Source organism: Callionymus lyra, chromosome 7 (assembly GCF_982586985.1).
Source record: "Callionymus lyra chromosome 7, fCalLyr1.hap1.1, whole genome shotgun sequence".
NCBI classification, from domain to species: domain Eukaryota; kingdom Metazoa; phylum Chordata; class Actinopteri; order Syngnathiformes; family Callionymidae; genus Callionymus; species Callionymus lyra.
Genome location: NC_141824.1, coordinates 13,307,912 through 13,322,368, shown reverse-complemented (window position 1 = coordinate 13,322,368; position 14,457 = coordinate 13,307,912). Strand labels below are relative to the sequence as shown.

Sequence of the window (14,457 nt, the reverse complement as noted above, 5' to 3'; positions counted from 1 at the left end):
TGATGATCTACTGACTCCTTTAAGAAACATCTTAAGACGTTTCTATTTGTTCAGGCTTTTCCTTGAATTTCTCGAACTCCTGTGTTGTTCTCAGTATTATCTTTATCTTTAAAGTATGTACTTTTTTGAGTATTGTTTTGATTGTTTAAGCGCTTTGTGACACTGGTCTCGAAAAGCGCTATATAAATAAATATTACTTACTTACTTACTTACTTACTAATATAACCCTCAGATACATGTAAACTGAAGAAAACTGCCAATATCAGAATAAAACGTGAATAAATAAATTAAAAAAACATACTAATCCGTTGATGTAATTCGTTCACTGCCCCTAATTCTTCCCATAACTGTTTTTTTTTTTAACTCCCACTATACTTCTTTAGTGTGTGTACTTTGATTGATCTTTCTTGTATAGTGTTGAACACGATTGTTGTTGACATTTTTCAGTATTTAATTTATTATTTAGGTTTATTTGACTTTATATTTTTATTATAATAATAATCATTTTATTTATCTGTGTCATGGTTTACAATTTATGTTTTTATTTTTTTGTAATTACGTTTAACTATATGTACTGTATATCCTAATAAAATATGTTTTTTGTGAACTGCTAAAAAGGATGATGAGGATTTTGAGCATCTCATTGTAATGTATTGTCTCGTCTGCATATACATTATACTTATAAAAAGGACACATCTTTGATACGAGTCAATAACACGACATCCTGATCAATGAAGTCATAAAACAATATTTATTAAGGATTTGTTCCAGCGCACGTTGTTAAAAGCCAACGACGGTGCCGCGACGTGATTGGCTTGACGTCATCACGCCGCGCTCCCTGATTGGTCGACCCTTGCACAACACGGTTCCGCATCCAGTCTGTTTGTGTTTTCGTGGCTCTTCATATCAACAAACCGATGCTACACAGCGACTGACAACATTCTCCTCTGAGGTTCGTAAATTCTCAAACCACACAAACGATGCTGAACACGAGCACGTTCACTGTGTGTCTGTGTCACGGTGGTATTTTAGTCGCTTTTTATCACATCCCTGGTGTTTTATCAGCTCATGCTAGCTAGCTGACTTAGCATGTTGTGTTGTAACATCCATACATTACACACTTCAAGATTTATCAGAGTATTTATGATGTTGGGCGTGTACTTTCTTCTTCTGGCTTTCTGCTACGTTTGTAGTTTTTGTCCAAGTTAAGGATTTCATACCCCATGTATAGTAATGTAGATTTTACTTAAACGTTTTGTTTGTGTACATATATATGTATGTTAAGGTACTTTTTCTTTAGCATAAACAATTGATTTATTATACAGAAGAAAGCTTTTAATAAGTGCAACGTTATGCCAAAATAATGTGTATTTTGGCAACACCAATTTATCTTGTGTTTTGAGATTCATTACCTGAATGTTCCTAGCAAAAAGTAGTATTCTTGAAGTTCATTTTATAAGTATACTAAGGTATATGTACTACGCATAGTACGTTTACTAATGTATATGTATGTGTGATGTACTGAAAGTGTACTAGTTTGATACTTTTAAAATGAGTATAATTTCAATTATACTCATTTTTATACTACCACTGTACTATGTATACAATACAAGTCTATAGTTCAGTTTACAGAAGTATACCCAGCGTAAACTATTCTCTATGTTTCCAATGTTCTACGTATACATTTCTAGTGAATATTATGGTAAAATGTTCAACCTGTATCAGACCAATGCGGGACGGAACCTTAAGTATGTCACCTATAGAATCTGGCGTTTAGACGTACATAACATATTTCCCGAAGGAGACTTCCAGAGGGATCAATAAAGTTTATCTATCTATCTATACAAAGACATGGTCATGTTTTCTAAACTGTGTTATAAAACCATTGTTATTTTTTTTGTGCACGTCTTTAAGGTAATACAAGTGAGTTACTTATTTACTTACTATTAATCTGAACTCCAGTACTACACGATCATACACTTATAGATGTATAGTGGGGGAAATACCTCAAAGCAAATGTATGTATCTAACAATAACACCAATAGTCTGTTTTCTGACTACCATAACCAACTCCCATAATCCTCTGCACAGTGTACTTCAGGATCACCACGATAATATAGTTGCCCAAATAAAGTACTATACTGTACTTAAGGTACACTTAATAAAGTATACTTGAGTATACGTATACCCTTATATCCGTGTACTACTTCGGAGTACAGTATGTCAAAATTTAACTTCAAGTATAACACATACATTACATACATTTCAGTACGTTAAGTACATTTTTTACACTTAAAATATACATTTCAGTATAAAACAAAGTAAACTCATAGTACACTTGAATTTGTAAGGGTCATGACAAATAAACATACATTGAATTCTGCTTAATATCTTCTGAAATATTGATTAATGTATTGTATCAGGACACACACACACACTAGACTGTTGTAAAATTTGCCTTTGATGTTTATTTATTTTTTGACAGGTAAGCAGGTTAAGAAAAAAAATGGCGTCGGACTCTCCACGGAGACCGAGCCGCTGTGCCGGAGGAGTGCTGGTGCGAGCGCAAGCCGCCACGTAAGGATTTTGTTTGGGTTTGATTCAACTTAAAAAAACAAACATTGATGTCTCTTTCATTTTCATGAGAGTCCTGGTCTTGAGATTCAAAGATGCTTTCACTTCACAAGCTCAGACGCTGATGATAATGATCGTAATGTTTAGAAGATTTAAAAAATGGAATTGTTCAAAATGTGGTATTTGTTTCATAGAGAGCAGTCGTACATGGAGAGTGTGGTGACCTTCCTCCAAGATGTTGTGCCTCAGGTAAATGATCCTTCTTTGACAAGCTGCTTTAACTTTATTTTAATTTAATAAACATCAATAATAAATAGGCTTAGACATTTCTTGACAAAGAACAGACATTCTACTGAAACCTCCAACTTGTTTTCCGTTGTTTTGCTTTCTCTAGTTTAGTTAGTATCAGATGTTCCCTTTAAAAGGAGAATCATAAGAATTTATAACAATCTCAAACTCACTACAACATTTTTTTTTTAAATGGATAATATTGGATGGTTTTAAGAAACATGTGTCGACACTAAATCACTAGTTCAATGATTTGTCTCTTAGTATTTAAAAATATATAATTATATTAAATATTATTATATATTATTATATTATATATATATTATATTATATATTATTAAATATATATATATATATATATATATATATATATATATATATATATATATATATATGAACATGTATACAACAACACAGTAGAGTAGCCTAAAGATAGTAGTTCTTCATTATATATTGAAGCCTGTATATTCTCCTCATTTCTTAAATTGATTTAATCCTCTTTGTCAGGCATATACTGGGGCTCAGCTGACCGAAGAGAAAGAAAAAGTAATTTGGGTTCGATTTGAGAAAGCTGATATAAACGGTAAGTGTCAATAAATACATGACGTTTAAAAAAAAAACGTTATTTAGACTCTAGTTTATACAGTATTATCAGTTTTTTTCCTTTCTAACAGTGGATGCTGATGCAATACAAATAATTTTGTTGTTCCACTTATCACTGGTTGTAGTAGACATTTGGATGAAGTCTGCGTTAATCGTGTTTTGAGACTCCGGTCATAATGTTAAATAAACTCACTGCTTAGTGTCGTCTTATTTTCATACATTTGAACAGAAGAAGTTTATATTTACAGAAATCAAAGATTGTTATCTAAAACTGATACTATGGCCGCTCAGATGAGTAACCACAGCAACAGGCTCCTCTCCATGCACTGCAGAACGGAACATTTTAAGACGTCCTTTGTTCCTTCTGCTATTAGATGTTACAACAGATCTGTCCCTCGTGCTTGACATGCACTTTTTACTTTTTGTTGGCAATCTTTGAATTATTTATTAGTTTTTTTTACATATTTTGTATTTATTGTATTAATTATTGTATTGTTTTTACATGTATTGATAGGCGTTTGTTTAGATAGAATGGATCTGAGGTATCAATAAAGTTCTACCTAACCTAAGATCAAGGGGGATCAATAAAGTCTGTAATGAGGTGTTATTGTATCCATGTGGGTACAATATTAATAATAATAATTTGTGTTATGAGATTGGATGTTGATTGAATTTGTTAAACGCAGGAATAAATAAATAAACATTTAAATGAAGCTTCAGCTGACAGTTTCCGTGCATTTCCGATGGAGACATTAATATCTTGTTGTTTACTAAACTCGTATGCACACCTAGAATTATCTCTCTTTTAGAATTTCTGCTCAGTAGTTATTTGGATTTAATGGGTGCATTCACCACAAGCTGTGAGGAGTCCGAACTCACCAGTTTTTTTCATTTTGTATTTTTATAATTATCTTATTATGTTATTTTTATAGAAAATTGAACTATTGACCTGCAGTTTATTTCTTCATCTTTGCGAGACACTGAACAGTTTAATAACTTAAGTACATCTATAGAAAGAGATGCTTTGGTAAACAACAAATGGGAATAATTCATTTTTCAGAGCTGTGTAACATTTTGTAAGCATAAAAACAATATATATTCAAGTAGTCGCACAAAATAACTAAATACCCCCATTTTAATTCTTCTTAAATTTAACTTGCTCATGTTCAGATTGTTAACTCTTTCCTCTGCTGGTCAACTCAGACATGGCTCGTAACCCGGAGTTCATGGAGATGCACAGCAGCACCACGGACCCTCCTCTCTGCCTCATGATCGGATACACTGACGGGATGCAGATCTGGAACGTCTCTGTAAGTCACTCGTTCACTTAAGAGTTTTACTTTCTGCAGTAAGATTTTTAAATCATTTATCATCACCTTTTTTTTAAACATGTGATACAATCGGGGAACTACCTGTCTTAAGGGTTGGAGAAATGTGAGTTCTTCTACTAGAGCCGGTCAGAATTCTCGCTGCACCTGGGCTGGAAAAGCGCTCTACAAATATAAATTTCTTACTTACTTACTTATAATGCCTGAAGAATTATTAAATATGAAACCATGCAAGTCAAGAGGGTGAAACTTTAAATGAGTCGTCTTCAGGCGCTAAAGCGAGACCCCCGCCTTCCTTCTCTGCAACTTCATCGAAAATCTTTCTCCTTTTTATTCGTCTTTCTATTCATTTTTAAGGGAAAAAACACCCAAGAGTAAAATGATTTAAAATATCATGTGTTAAACCATTATGTGAACAATACTGACTATATCAACCTTCCATAAATCCAGCTTTCAGATCTTAAAAGCTTTTACCAAAGTAAGGATGTATATCTGGAGTTCATCTGCTTGCTTTAACAGGGATAGAAACTTTTAAATGAATTAGTTTAATTAAACTGAGAGTTTATATTGTTAATATTTTAAGTTGTATAAGCAGGTGATTGTAATTACAGCATAATAATAAGACATAAGGAGATTTAATAATAATATTTAATAAAAGTTCTGAGGTTAAAAAACAGTTTTTCAGTTTTTTTTAATTTAAAATGCTTAAATAAAAATGAATTGTGACATACTACAAGGGCAGTGTATTAAATAAACATTATACACATCATCAGCTTTGAAAAAGGTAAAAAAAAAGTTTGAAATGTATGAAACTTTTGAACTTGATCAACTTTGAGCTTTGAATTTGTTATCTGACAAAGTTCAAAGTTCAGACATAGAGTTAGAAATTATCCATTTCTTTAGAAATGTAAAATCAACTATATAGTTTTATTTTTAAATACACTTCGTTAAATGTTATTTACATGAATGTACATGTCGAATATAATGTCGTTTTCTGCAGCATTTCTATTTAAATGTTATTAGTTTTTCTACTCGGCTGCTGTAATTCAGCTGCCATACACTAGATGTCAGTGTTGACCACCTTTTCGACTCAAAATCGTGTCACATAGACAAGAACGGACTCATCGTGTCATTGTGAATTGTCCCCATTAGATGACGACACCGATCTTTAAACCGTGAATTACAGTGAATTGCAAACGAGTACAATGACGTGGGAGCAAGTGAGCCTTCGGTGAGGAACGACCAGACCTGATCCACTTGTTGATATTCCACTGCGTGCGTCACTTTCACCCTCTTCACTGTATCAAGTGCATCTCCAGAACCAACATCCATCTGACCACAGAACACCAGGAGGAGAAGCAGCTTCTAAACAGTGACTCCAAATCTTTTTTTTTTTTAAAGGATGGTATTGACACAGTTATTCTTCACAATTCATCTCAGTTCATGTTGGGAGACTTCACGGAAAACCAGTGTCTTCCATGTTTTAGTTTTTTCAAAAACGTCCTCCTTGATTAATCATTTGAAAGCAGATCCTATAGACAATTTATATTTCCTTTCCCCCTCCAGATATTGTGAGGTTTGAGAATTTATTTTAATCCTATTAACGTCTTCATTCAAAATTCCACTATTTTCTGTTCAACGATCAGAATAGAGGGAAAAAAAGCCCCTAAAGACAAGTCTGAACTCTTTTGATCGGTCAAAGAATGATTCAGTTTATAGGCTTCACTCCTGTCTGACGGAAAGTGAAGGCCCTATTCTGAAAGCACCGACACTGCGACACCTAGAGGCTGAATCTGAAAGTACAACAACGTCTGCATACACGCTGGAAACGCTACAGAAAAAATATAAAATGATTATGCTTTCTGGGTGTGCTTGTGCTCATTTGTATTTATATTTTTGAATGATTATCTATATATTTTTTAAAATTTAAAATAAAGCTTGTTAAAGTGATTGTTCAGCCAAAATTCAAATTTCACTCATTTTCTACACGCCCTCATGTCGACCAAGGGTCAGGATTATTTCAGTTAATCATAATCTGTTTTTTATAGAGTTATAGACAAAAATATTTGTTAATTTTAATGTAGGGACGGCAGCTCAGTTGTCTTCATCTTCATCCAAAAATAAACTTTAAAAACATCCAAATCCCTCCATACTGCCCGTCTGTAACGTCCATCTTTTATAGAAGCCTCGCCATTAGAAATTGTTCCGAAAAAAACTTGCATAAGTCAATATTTTAAGTTTTTTTTTTTTTTTTTGCGGAAGATCCCTCTTTTCCTGCTTGAATTATTTCCCCATTCAAACAAATTGCAAGTGTCAAGTGTGCCTGAACAAGATTTACGCACAAGACGGCCTTGACGCTTCCGCTAAAAACAAGCATAAAATAAAGACTTTTAAATATTTTATTTTGAGCAATTTTTTATGTTAAAGTGTCAATACAAGAGGGATGTTACAGACAAGGAGTATGGAGGGATTTTTTGATGTGTATAAGTGCTCTGCTACATTAAAATGAAGATACATTTTAACCGATTGCTCTGAAAATAATTCCAGTAGAAATGAAAAAGAATTGGGTGAACTATCACTTTAAAAGCAGAGTGACATGTAGTGCAAGATAAGGACTCGTGAACTCCAGATATATCTTTAGGTCACTGCCCGTTCTAATGCTGCGTCCAGACAGGATGTGTAATGTGTTATCTTATAGCTCTCTGCATATCAGACTTTACCTTTAGAACACAAACGCCTAAAACGCATACATGAGAAGTGGGTTACCTTTTCCTGCGACAACTAATTTTGTAACTACACAATTTGGTATTTGTTGGCAGGGTTTGGAAAAAACTGCTTAAATTAAAGAATTGTTGCTTATTTCTCTGGATTCCTGATCACATGATGAAATGAATAAAAATAGACCTCAGCCAATCACATTTCTTTAATTTTCTTTCTATAAAAACATGTATATACCTTTGGTTTGTGTCAACATTTTAAAACTAGCTGCTTTCATTGTTGATTCCTCAGGCTTATTAAACACGTTCACATCCCTAAACCCACAAATTGTGTAAATATTCATGTTAATTTCTTCCAAACATGGAAGTTTTAACTCATTGTGAAATGAAAAAAAAAGCACTCAGCCAAGCCACTGGAAAAAGCTTCCTGTTTGCCTCATGGTTTTCATCTCGCAGATTAAACCGATACATTCTGGGGAATTTCACATGTAAAGTGAGTCAAATGCATTATACAGTATCAGTAGAATTTATCCCACCATTAGCAAAACACTTGATGAACCAGATACACAATAGTGACCTAATGGCTCTTTCACTGAACAGAGCAGAGAGAGGGTGAGACAAATTGATGGGTCGCCATCTAATCGTTTCCTGAGGATGTGAGAAATATTTAGGAATAAGGTGTGAGAAGGATTTTATGTGATATAGTTTAAAGTTTTCCTGGAGAAATAATCTTGTACTGTACCTTTTATGGCAACACAAGATGAAACTGAACATGTTGGTTTCTGGCTCCCTCTGCTGTTAGTACTGTGTAATTTCAAACTCTACTGAAGATACAAATGAATGAAACCACCGTCTCCAACAAACCATGTTACCGGCAGGTTGCCCAGTTGAAGTTGTCAAGTGGTGATTAAAAATAAAACCAGCTGTCACAGAAAATATATGAATAGTTATAGTTAGAATTAAATGTATTAAAATAAAGGAAACATAATAATAATTATTAATTAAAACTTTCATTTTAAAGTCTTGTTTATTAATAAAAAAATAAAAAAATGGTTTTGATTTGTTGTAATAAAAAAAGGGTGTATTAAATACTTCAATTAAATATTAAAAATATGAAGAAGATACTTGAATAGAAAATTATAGAAAAGGTTACAATCAAATAAAATAAAAAATCCTCAGCTTCTTATGGTTTAGTGTTATGGTTGGTTGTATCATTTTTCAACATTGTTTTTAAAATGCCGGTTTTTGAAGTATGAAAAAATATAGAACATAGACTTATTTTAACATTTTATTGACATTGAACAGATGACAAAGCAAGAAGGTAAAACAAACTAAAAACATATCCACTCTAACGAAACAATTAAAATGAATATAATGATAAGAACAATAACAGAAAACTGCACTCAACACGTGTATACAAAATACAACAGTCTAACGTCAAAAAAAGTAAAAACAAATAAATATAATAATAATGTAAGAAAACTGTGCTTAACAAGTGTAGAAAAATACAAAATTCTTCTTTAACAACAAAACATGTAAAATAAAAATAATAATGATATAAGAAAGCTGTGCTTAAAAAGTGTAGTAAAATATAAGTAAGTAAGTAATATTCTAGACCAGGGTTACAAAGCCCTTAAACAATCAAAACAATACCCAATAAATTATATGCATATAACATTCCACTCTAGTAACAAAACGTATAAAATAATATTATTATAAATAAACAAATGTGAAACAAGTGAAGACATATAGAAGTTTACTGGTGTATCACTTTTTACTCTCCTTTACAAACATCAAAGTCGGTGACTGTAAAGGCTTTTTTTTCTTCAATAAATCTACTCCGTACTCATCAGTGTCATGATCTGGCTTTTCTTTTTTAGATAAATGATAAGCTGAGTGAAGCCCCCGACGCTTCATGTGAGCCTAAGCTCTTAAGATTAGCTGCTATTTACACTTTCACTTTTTCTTCTCCCTCCTCCTGTTAATTTTCCATTTTTAGAAGATGGCTCCTTTAAGTCAGCTCCGACTCGTGCAGTGTTTGTGACAGTCTCTACTCCGACACCCTCGCTAATGGTCGAAGAGAGGCCGGTCGCTCGCTCGTACACGCATTTTCACACACTCGTGGGGTCGTAGCACCGAGTGGCTCCACGGCCGCTGACAGGTGGCACGGATTACTGTCGCCTCGCCCCGCCAAGGTGTTAACCAGCGCCGCCTGATAAGGGGCAGATGGTCGCGCACTAATTGTCTGGCAGCCCAAGTGTAAAGATGAAGGTGATACAGTCGGAGATGATGTGCAGGAATGTTCCAGATATGACGAGTATTTGTCGCCGTATCTTCTAAGCTGCTGGAACACCTTCTTTTAAGGACGCCTAGAGTGTATGTGAGGTGTGATGCGTCCAGGTTTTTTGAATGAAGCATTCGTTTTTTACCTCTATGTGTTTGTTAAGCTACCCTAAGCAAACACACCATATTATCTACATATGACCATTAGCTCTTAGGTAGAAAAATGAACTTTTCAAGGGTAAAATATATTTTTCCTCCCTCTTACTTTCTGTGTCTGACAAGATATAACTGTTTTTAAAAGGTTTTTCAAGTACATTTTACATGTTTATACTGTTTAATAATGTAATGACGACAATTTGGTAGCATCGGTTGTGATTTGCTAGTTGAGAGAAGAGGTTTAATGAGGACGTTTCTTCAACAATATCAACTGGGCTATCGGGTCGTTAGAAAATATTGATACTTTGATAAATCACAATATTTGTCACAATACTCCATCGATATTTGACAGCACTGTGTTGATGTTTTTAAACATCGTTCTATAATGATTTACAGTTCAATAAAGTGTGTTTAAAGTATAACAATTTGATAAAGGATTGCATTACTTATTTATTTAGATAGTCTTTTCTAGTTTTTATTGGATGTGAGTGATACACCGACTGGCTTTTTCATTTTATTGTCGTTGTACAATGACAATGAAATATTCTATTCTATTGTATTGTGCAATTATATTCATGTTTTTTTGGACTTGAATCTCCAGCCGCTAGATGGCAGCATTCATTACATCCTCTGCAGCTAAAGGAACAAATCCTGCAAGATGACTGGGGACGAGGGGATACAGTCGACCCAAGCAGCTTTTAAAGCTTATGTTTGGACGTATTTTGGTTTGAAAACAAATGAAAGCAGTTACGACTTCGAGAGTCACATGGTCTGTAAATTCTGAAACACCAGAGTGAAGTACTCGGACAATACTACACATGCATTCTTGTTCCTACAATATCACAATGATACGTATCGTACGAAAGAGTATTGCCAATACCTACCCTTATTGAGCAACATGTCAAAGAAAACAAAACAACAACAAACATTAAAGCACTTTATCCTGATTTTATGATGCAATCGAAGTGAGATCAACAAAACAATATTCATCAAATAAATGCAAGGTCAATCTCCTTTTTTTTATATATTTTCAATTTCAGAATTTCCCAAAAGTAATAAAAATCAATCTGACTCTGATGTTTATTTGATTAAATGTGTATATTTTGTGATGCCTTCAATCTAAGGTGTCATTATACTTTGTCCTTTATCCTTCGGCTTATCTGGGCAGAAGGTCCTAGAAAGTCCTAGTGGCAGCTTCAGCAGGGAGGCCCAGACTTTCCATCGTCACTCTAGGGTGTCCTTGGTCTCACCCATGGTCTTTTACAGATAGAGAACATCTCACACATGAGGCTTCCAGGAGACATCCTAGTTAGATGCCAGAGACTCTTCTTTTGGTTACTACCCTCCACAGGAAAGTGTAGTGACTTGACCGGGAGGGATTTACTCTCTTTTCACCACCGTAGATGAATGCATCGTCTGCATAACGGCTAACACTGCTCCAGTCCACCTGTCGGTCTTCCACTCTATTTTACTCTCGCTTATAAACAAGACCACAAGATGCTTGAGCCTTCACTTTTGAGTCATGGTCAGATGAAGCAAACGGGAACATGTCATCTGTGAAAACAGCAGTGACCCAATCCCGAGGGCACCAAACCGGATCCACTCAACGCCCTCGCCGCTTCTAGATTATCTCTTGTTTCGGAACATGCAAATTGTTAATTTACTATACCGACAATCCATCAAATATATCTGCTCGACTATCTTATCTGGAATATATTTTTAAAATAGTCAAATCTCCAATATTCAAATGGCTCTGCCGCAGTGACGAAGAGATTACAAATCTATTACCACCCTCCTGGCTTGTGATGCGTACGATTCACCGTAAAAAAAAATAGAAAGCTTGCAAATACAATACAATGGAAATAATGAATAACTGTTTGCCGGCTCTCAAAAGCAATTTGGCATATTGTGTTCTGCGGGTTGCTAATGTAATGGTGGGAATGTTGTTGTTGGCAGTGGATGTCACTCTGAGCCATGTAAGGCGAGGATGAGCGGCGGGGTAATGCACAATAACCCACGGCATTAACCTCCCGCCCTCCCCTATTCTCTTTTTAATCCAGCAAATTCCATTATTCCTCACCACTAGTCCATTTGTCTGTGTTGGAATCCCACCATGCTGCCAACTTCCTCTTATGCCCACCATCAGAATTAATCCAACCTGCTTGCGTCCGGTGTTAATCTGCCACCGATGCAGCACGAGCACTTTGAATAAAACATGGCTCCAAATCCGCCACTTTGCAAAGGCTACTAATTGCACAAAAGAGCGATCATCCCCTCCGATGGGTTTAAAGACTTAAAACAAACAGATTAAAGCTCTTGTAAAGTGATAAGGCAGGTTTCACTGTAATTTAATGCATCAAAGAATAACAAAAGTGGGGCATTCTGCACTTAAACAAGCGGCTATTCCACACGACAGACACCGACAATAGCCTCGCAAGCCATTGACCTAATGGTGGTGTTACATATGCACACATGCAGACACCAGGACGTGCTTTAAAGTGCTTTTTTTTTTTTTCCACCGTGGTCGTATTTCTTCTCGTGAATGTGGCTCACAACAAATCCCTATTGATGGCAAAACTCTTAGTGTAAATCCCTAAATGTGTAGCAAAGCTTGTAGCAAATGTGGTGTTTGTTTAATTTGGTTGATTAGGAACATTTTAGTCACATTTTCACTTTCACTCAGAGAACCGTTGTGACGTCGCTAGAATTCCTCGGAGTTGTGGAAGAATTGACGTTGTTTGGTCATTTTGGATATACGGCAATATTTATCACTTTTCTGTTCTTTTTCCAAATGATATTACGTGTACATTTTATAAATAATCATACAGTGATTTGCAAAGGATCCTTTTCCTTCCCTTTGCTTCAAAGAAATACCTGCTTTTTTGCCAAGGTTCTTCAAGTATTTAATATGTTTATACTCCTGGGAAAACTTTTGTATTTTGTTTGAGAAAGTCATTGCAACAGTTCAGTGCCAATTGAAAATGGTTTTAGTTTTACATCATATTTTATGATTTACAGTTCAATAATGTGTGTTTAAAGTAAAATAATTTTTATTCACAATTATATTCACAGCGTTTGTTGATTTTTGTGTTGCAATTAAACCTCTGTCCACTAGATGGCACCTGTCATTAAGTGCTATGCAGCTAACCGAACAATGCAATCCCACGAGATCCCAGCGATGACTGAGGACGAGAGGATACAGCCGACTCCAGCAGCTTTTAAAGCTGATGTTTGGACATATTTTTATTTATTAGCTTTAATTGCCAACGTTATTGAGTTAGTTATAATCACATTACACTCAAAATGAACCCGTTGAAGTGGATGAATCCAGCATTAACCAAAATGGACTCATTCACCAAAACCAACATTTCTGCCTATTTTTGTTTTCGTAGACTTCTACTTGATGCAAAAGCCACTTTATAAGTCCTGCCAGTAATAAAAGTATTTATAAAAGTCCTTAGACAACTATGAAATATTTTTACTTTTTGTTTGAACAATAGACACGGCTAAACAAACGCACTCCCTTTTATACAACAGGGTGATTAGCATGTACGCTACTTCATTTATTCTCACCGAAAGTCAAACGCGAGATTTAAAATGATGTAAAACTAAAAGAAAAGACCAAAGTCACCTAGAAACGTGTTATTCATGTAATAATAATAACAACAAAAAAAAACAAGAAGTATTAAATAATACAACGATTCTATTTTAACGCATAGCTGTGTTTTTAATTTTTGGTTATCTTGAGATTTTTAGAAAATATTTTGCCTAAAACTGCTTAAGATTAACACAATATGAAGTACTAATGTATCCTTGTCAACACTTGTCACATTTCTACCATTATTTACACTTTTTTCTGGTCTTTCTGTCTACATGGAATGTGGGTTGATGTGTATTATAGTCTAGATCAGACATCAATCAGAAGAATATATAAGTTTATTCATCATATTCCAGATCAGACATTTACAAATATGATTTCGGAGTTAAGACTATCCCATTGTTACTTCCCATGCGACGTCACTCCATCTGCCTCGTGTCAGATTCGAAGGTCACACGGCTCAGGAAGTGTCGTCGTCATCTCTCAATCAAATCAGACTGGATTCTCTGAGCCTGAGCTTCTGGCTTACACTGTACCCCATTAGTGGATTAGTGAAAAGTGACCTTCAAACTTTCTGTATCCTCCTTCTTTCTCCATCAGAGCTAAGATGCAGAATAGTTGTTAATGTCCGCAGAGAACAATCCGCCGCTTGATGAGACATAATCAAGTCTGACACGCATCTCGACGACACCATGACATCTTCCCAGACCAAACGTCGCAGACGATACCCGTGGAAATATTATGAAGCACAATATTTTTTAGTTTTCATTGTATAATAGTTTGAATTGAAACATCTGGTTCTTGAGTTAAAATAAAGATGATTTATTAGCAGCAAACGCTTCCAGTTTTTGAGGTGCATTTTATGAGATTACTATTCCCTTCATGTTGCAAATCAAGACACTAAAAGTCT

General features: G+C 34.8%; 1 protein-coding gene across 2 annotated transcripts in view; it reads left to right on the top strand.

Annotated features, from left to right (window-relative positions):
* The first annotated feature begins 867 nt into the window (after window positions 1–867).
* The window catches only part of bcas3 (BCAS3 microtubule associated cell migration factor), a 339,719-nt gene continuing 326,129 nt past the window's right edge, over window positions 868–14,457 (top strand). For both annotated transcript variants that reach the window (XM_087795199.1, XM_087795200.1), the window contains exons 1-5: window positions 868–952; window positions 2,486–2,577; window positions 2,769–2,823; window positions 3,370–3,445; window positions 4,669–4,775. In XM_087795199.1, the coding sequence (XP_087651325.1) occupies window positions 2,507–2,577; window positions 2,769–2,823; window positions 3,370–3,445; window positions 4,669–4,775 (309 nt within the window). In that variant the 5' untranslated portion in view covers window positions 868–952; window positions 2,486–2,506. The remainder of the gene's footprint in view (window positions 953–2,485; window positions 2,578–2,768; window positions 2,824–3,369; window positions 3,446–4,668; window positions 4,776–14,457) is intronic.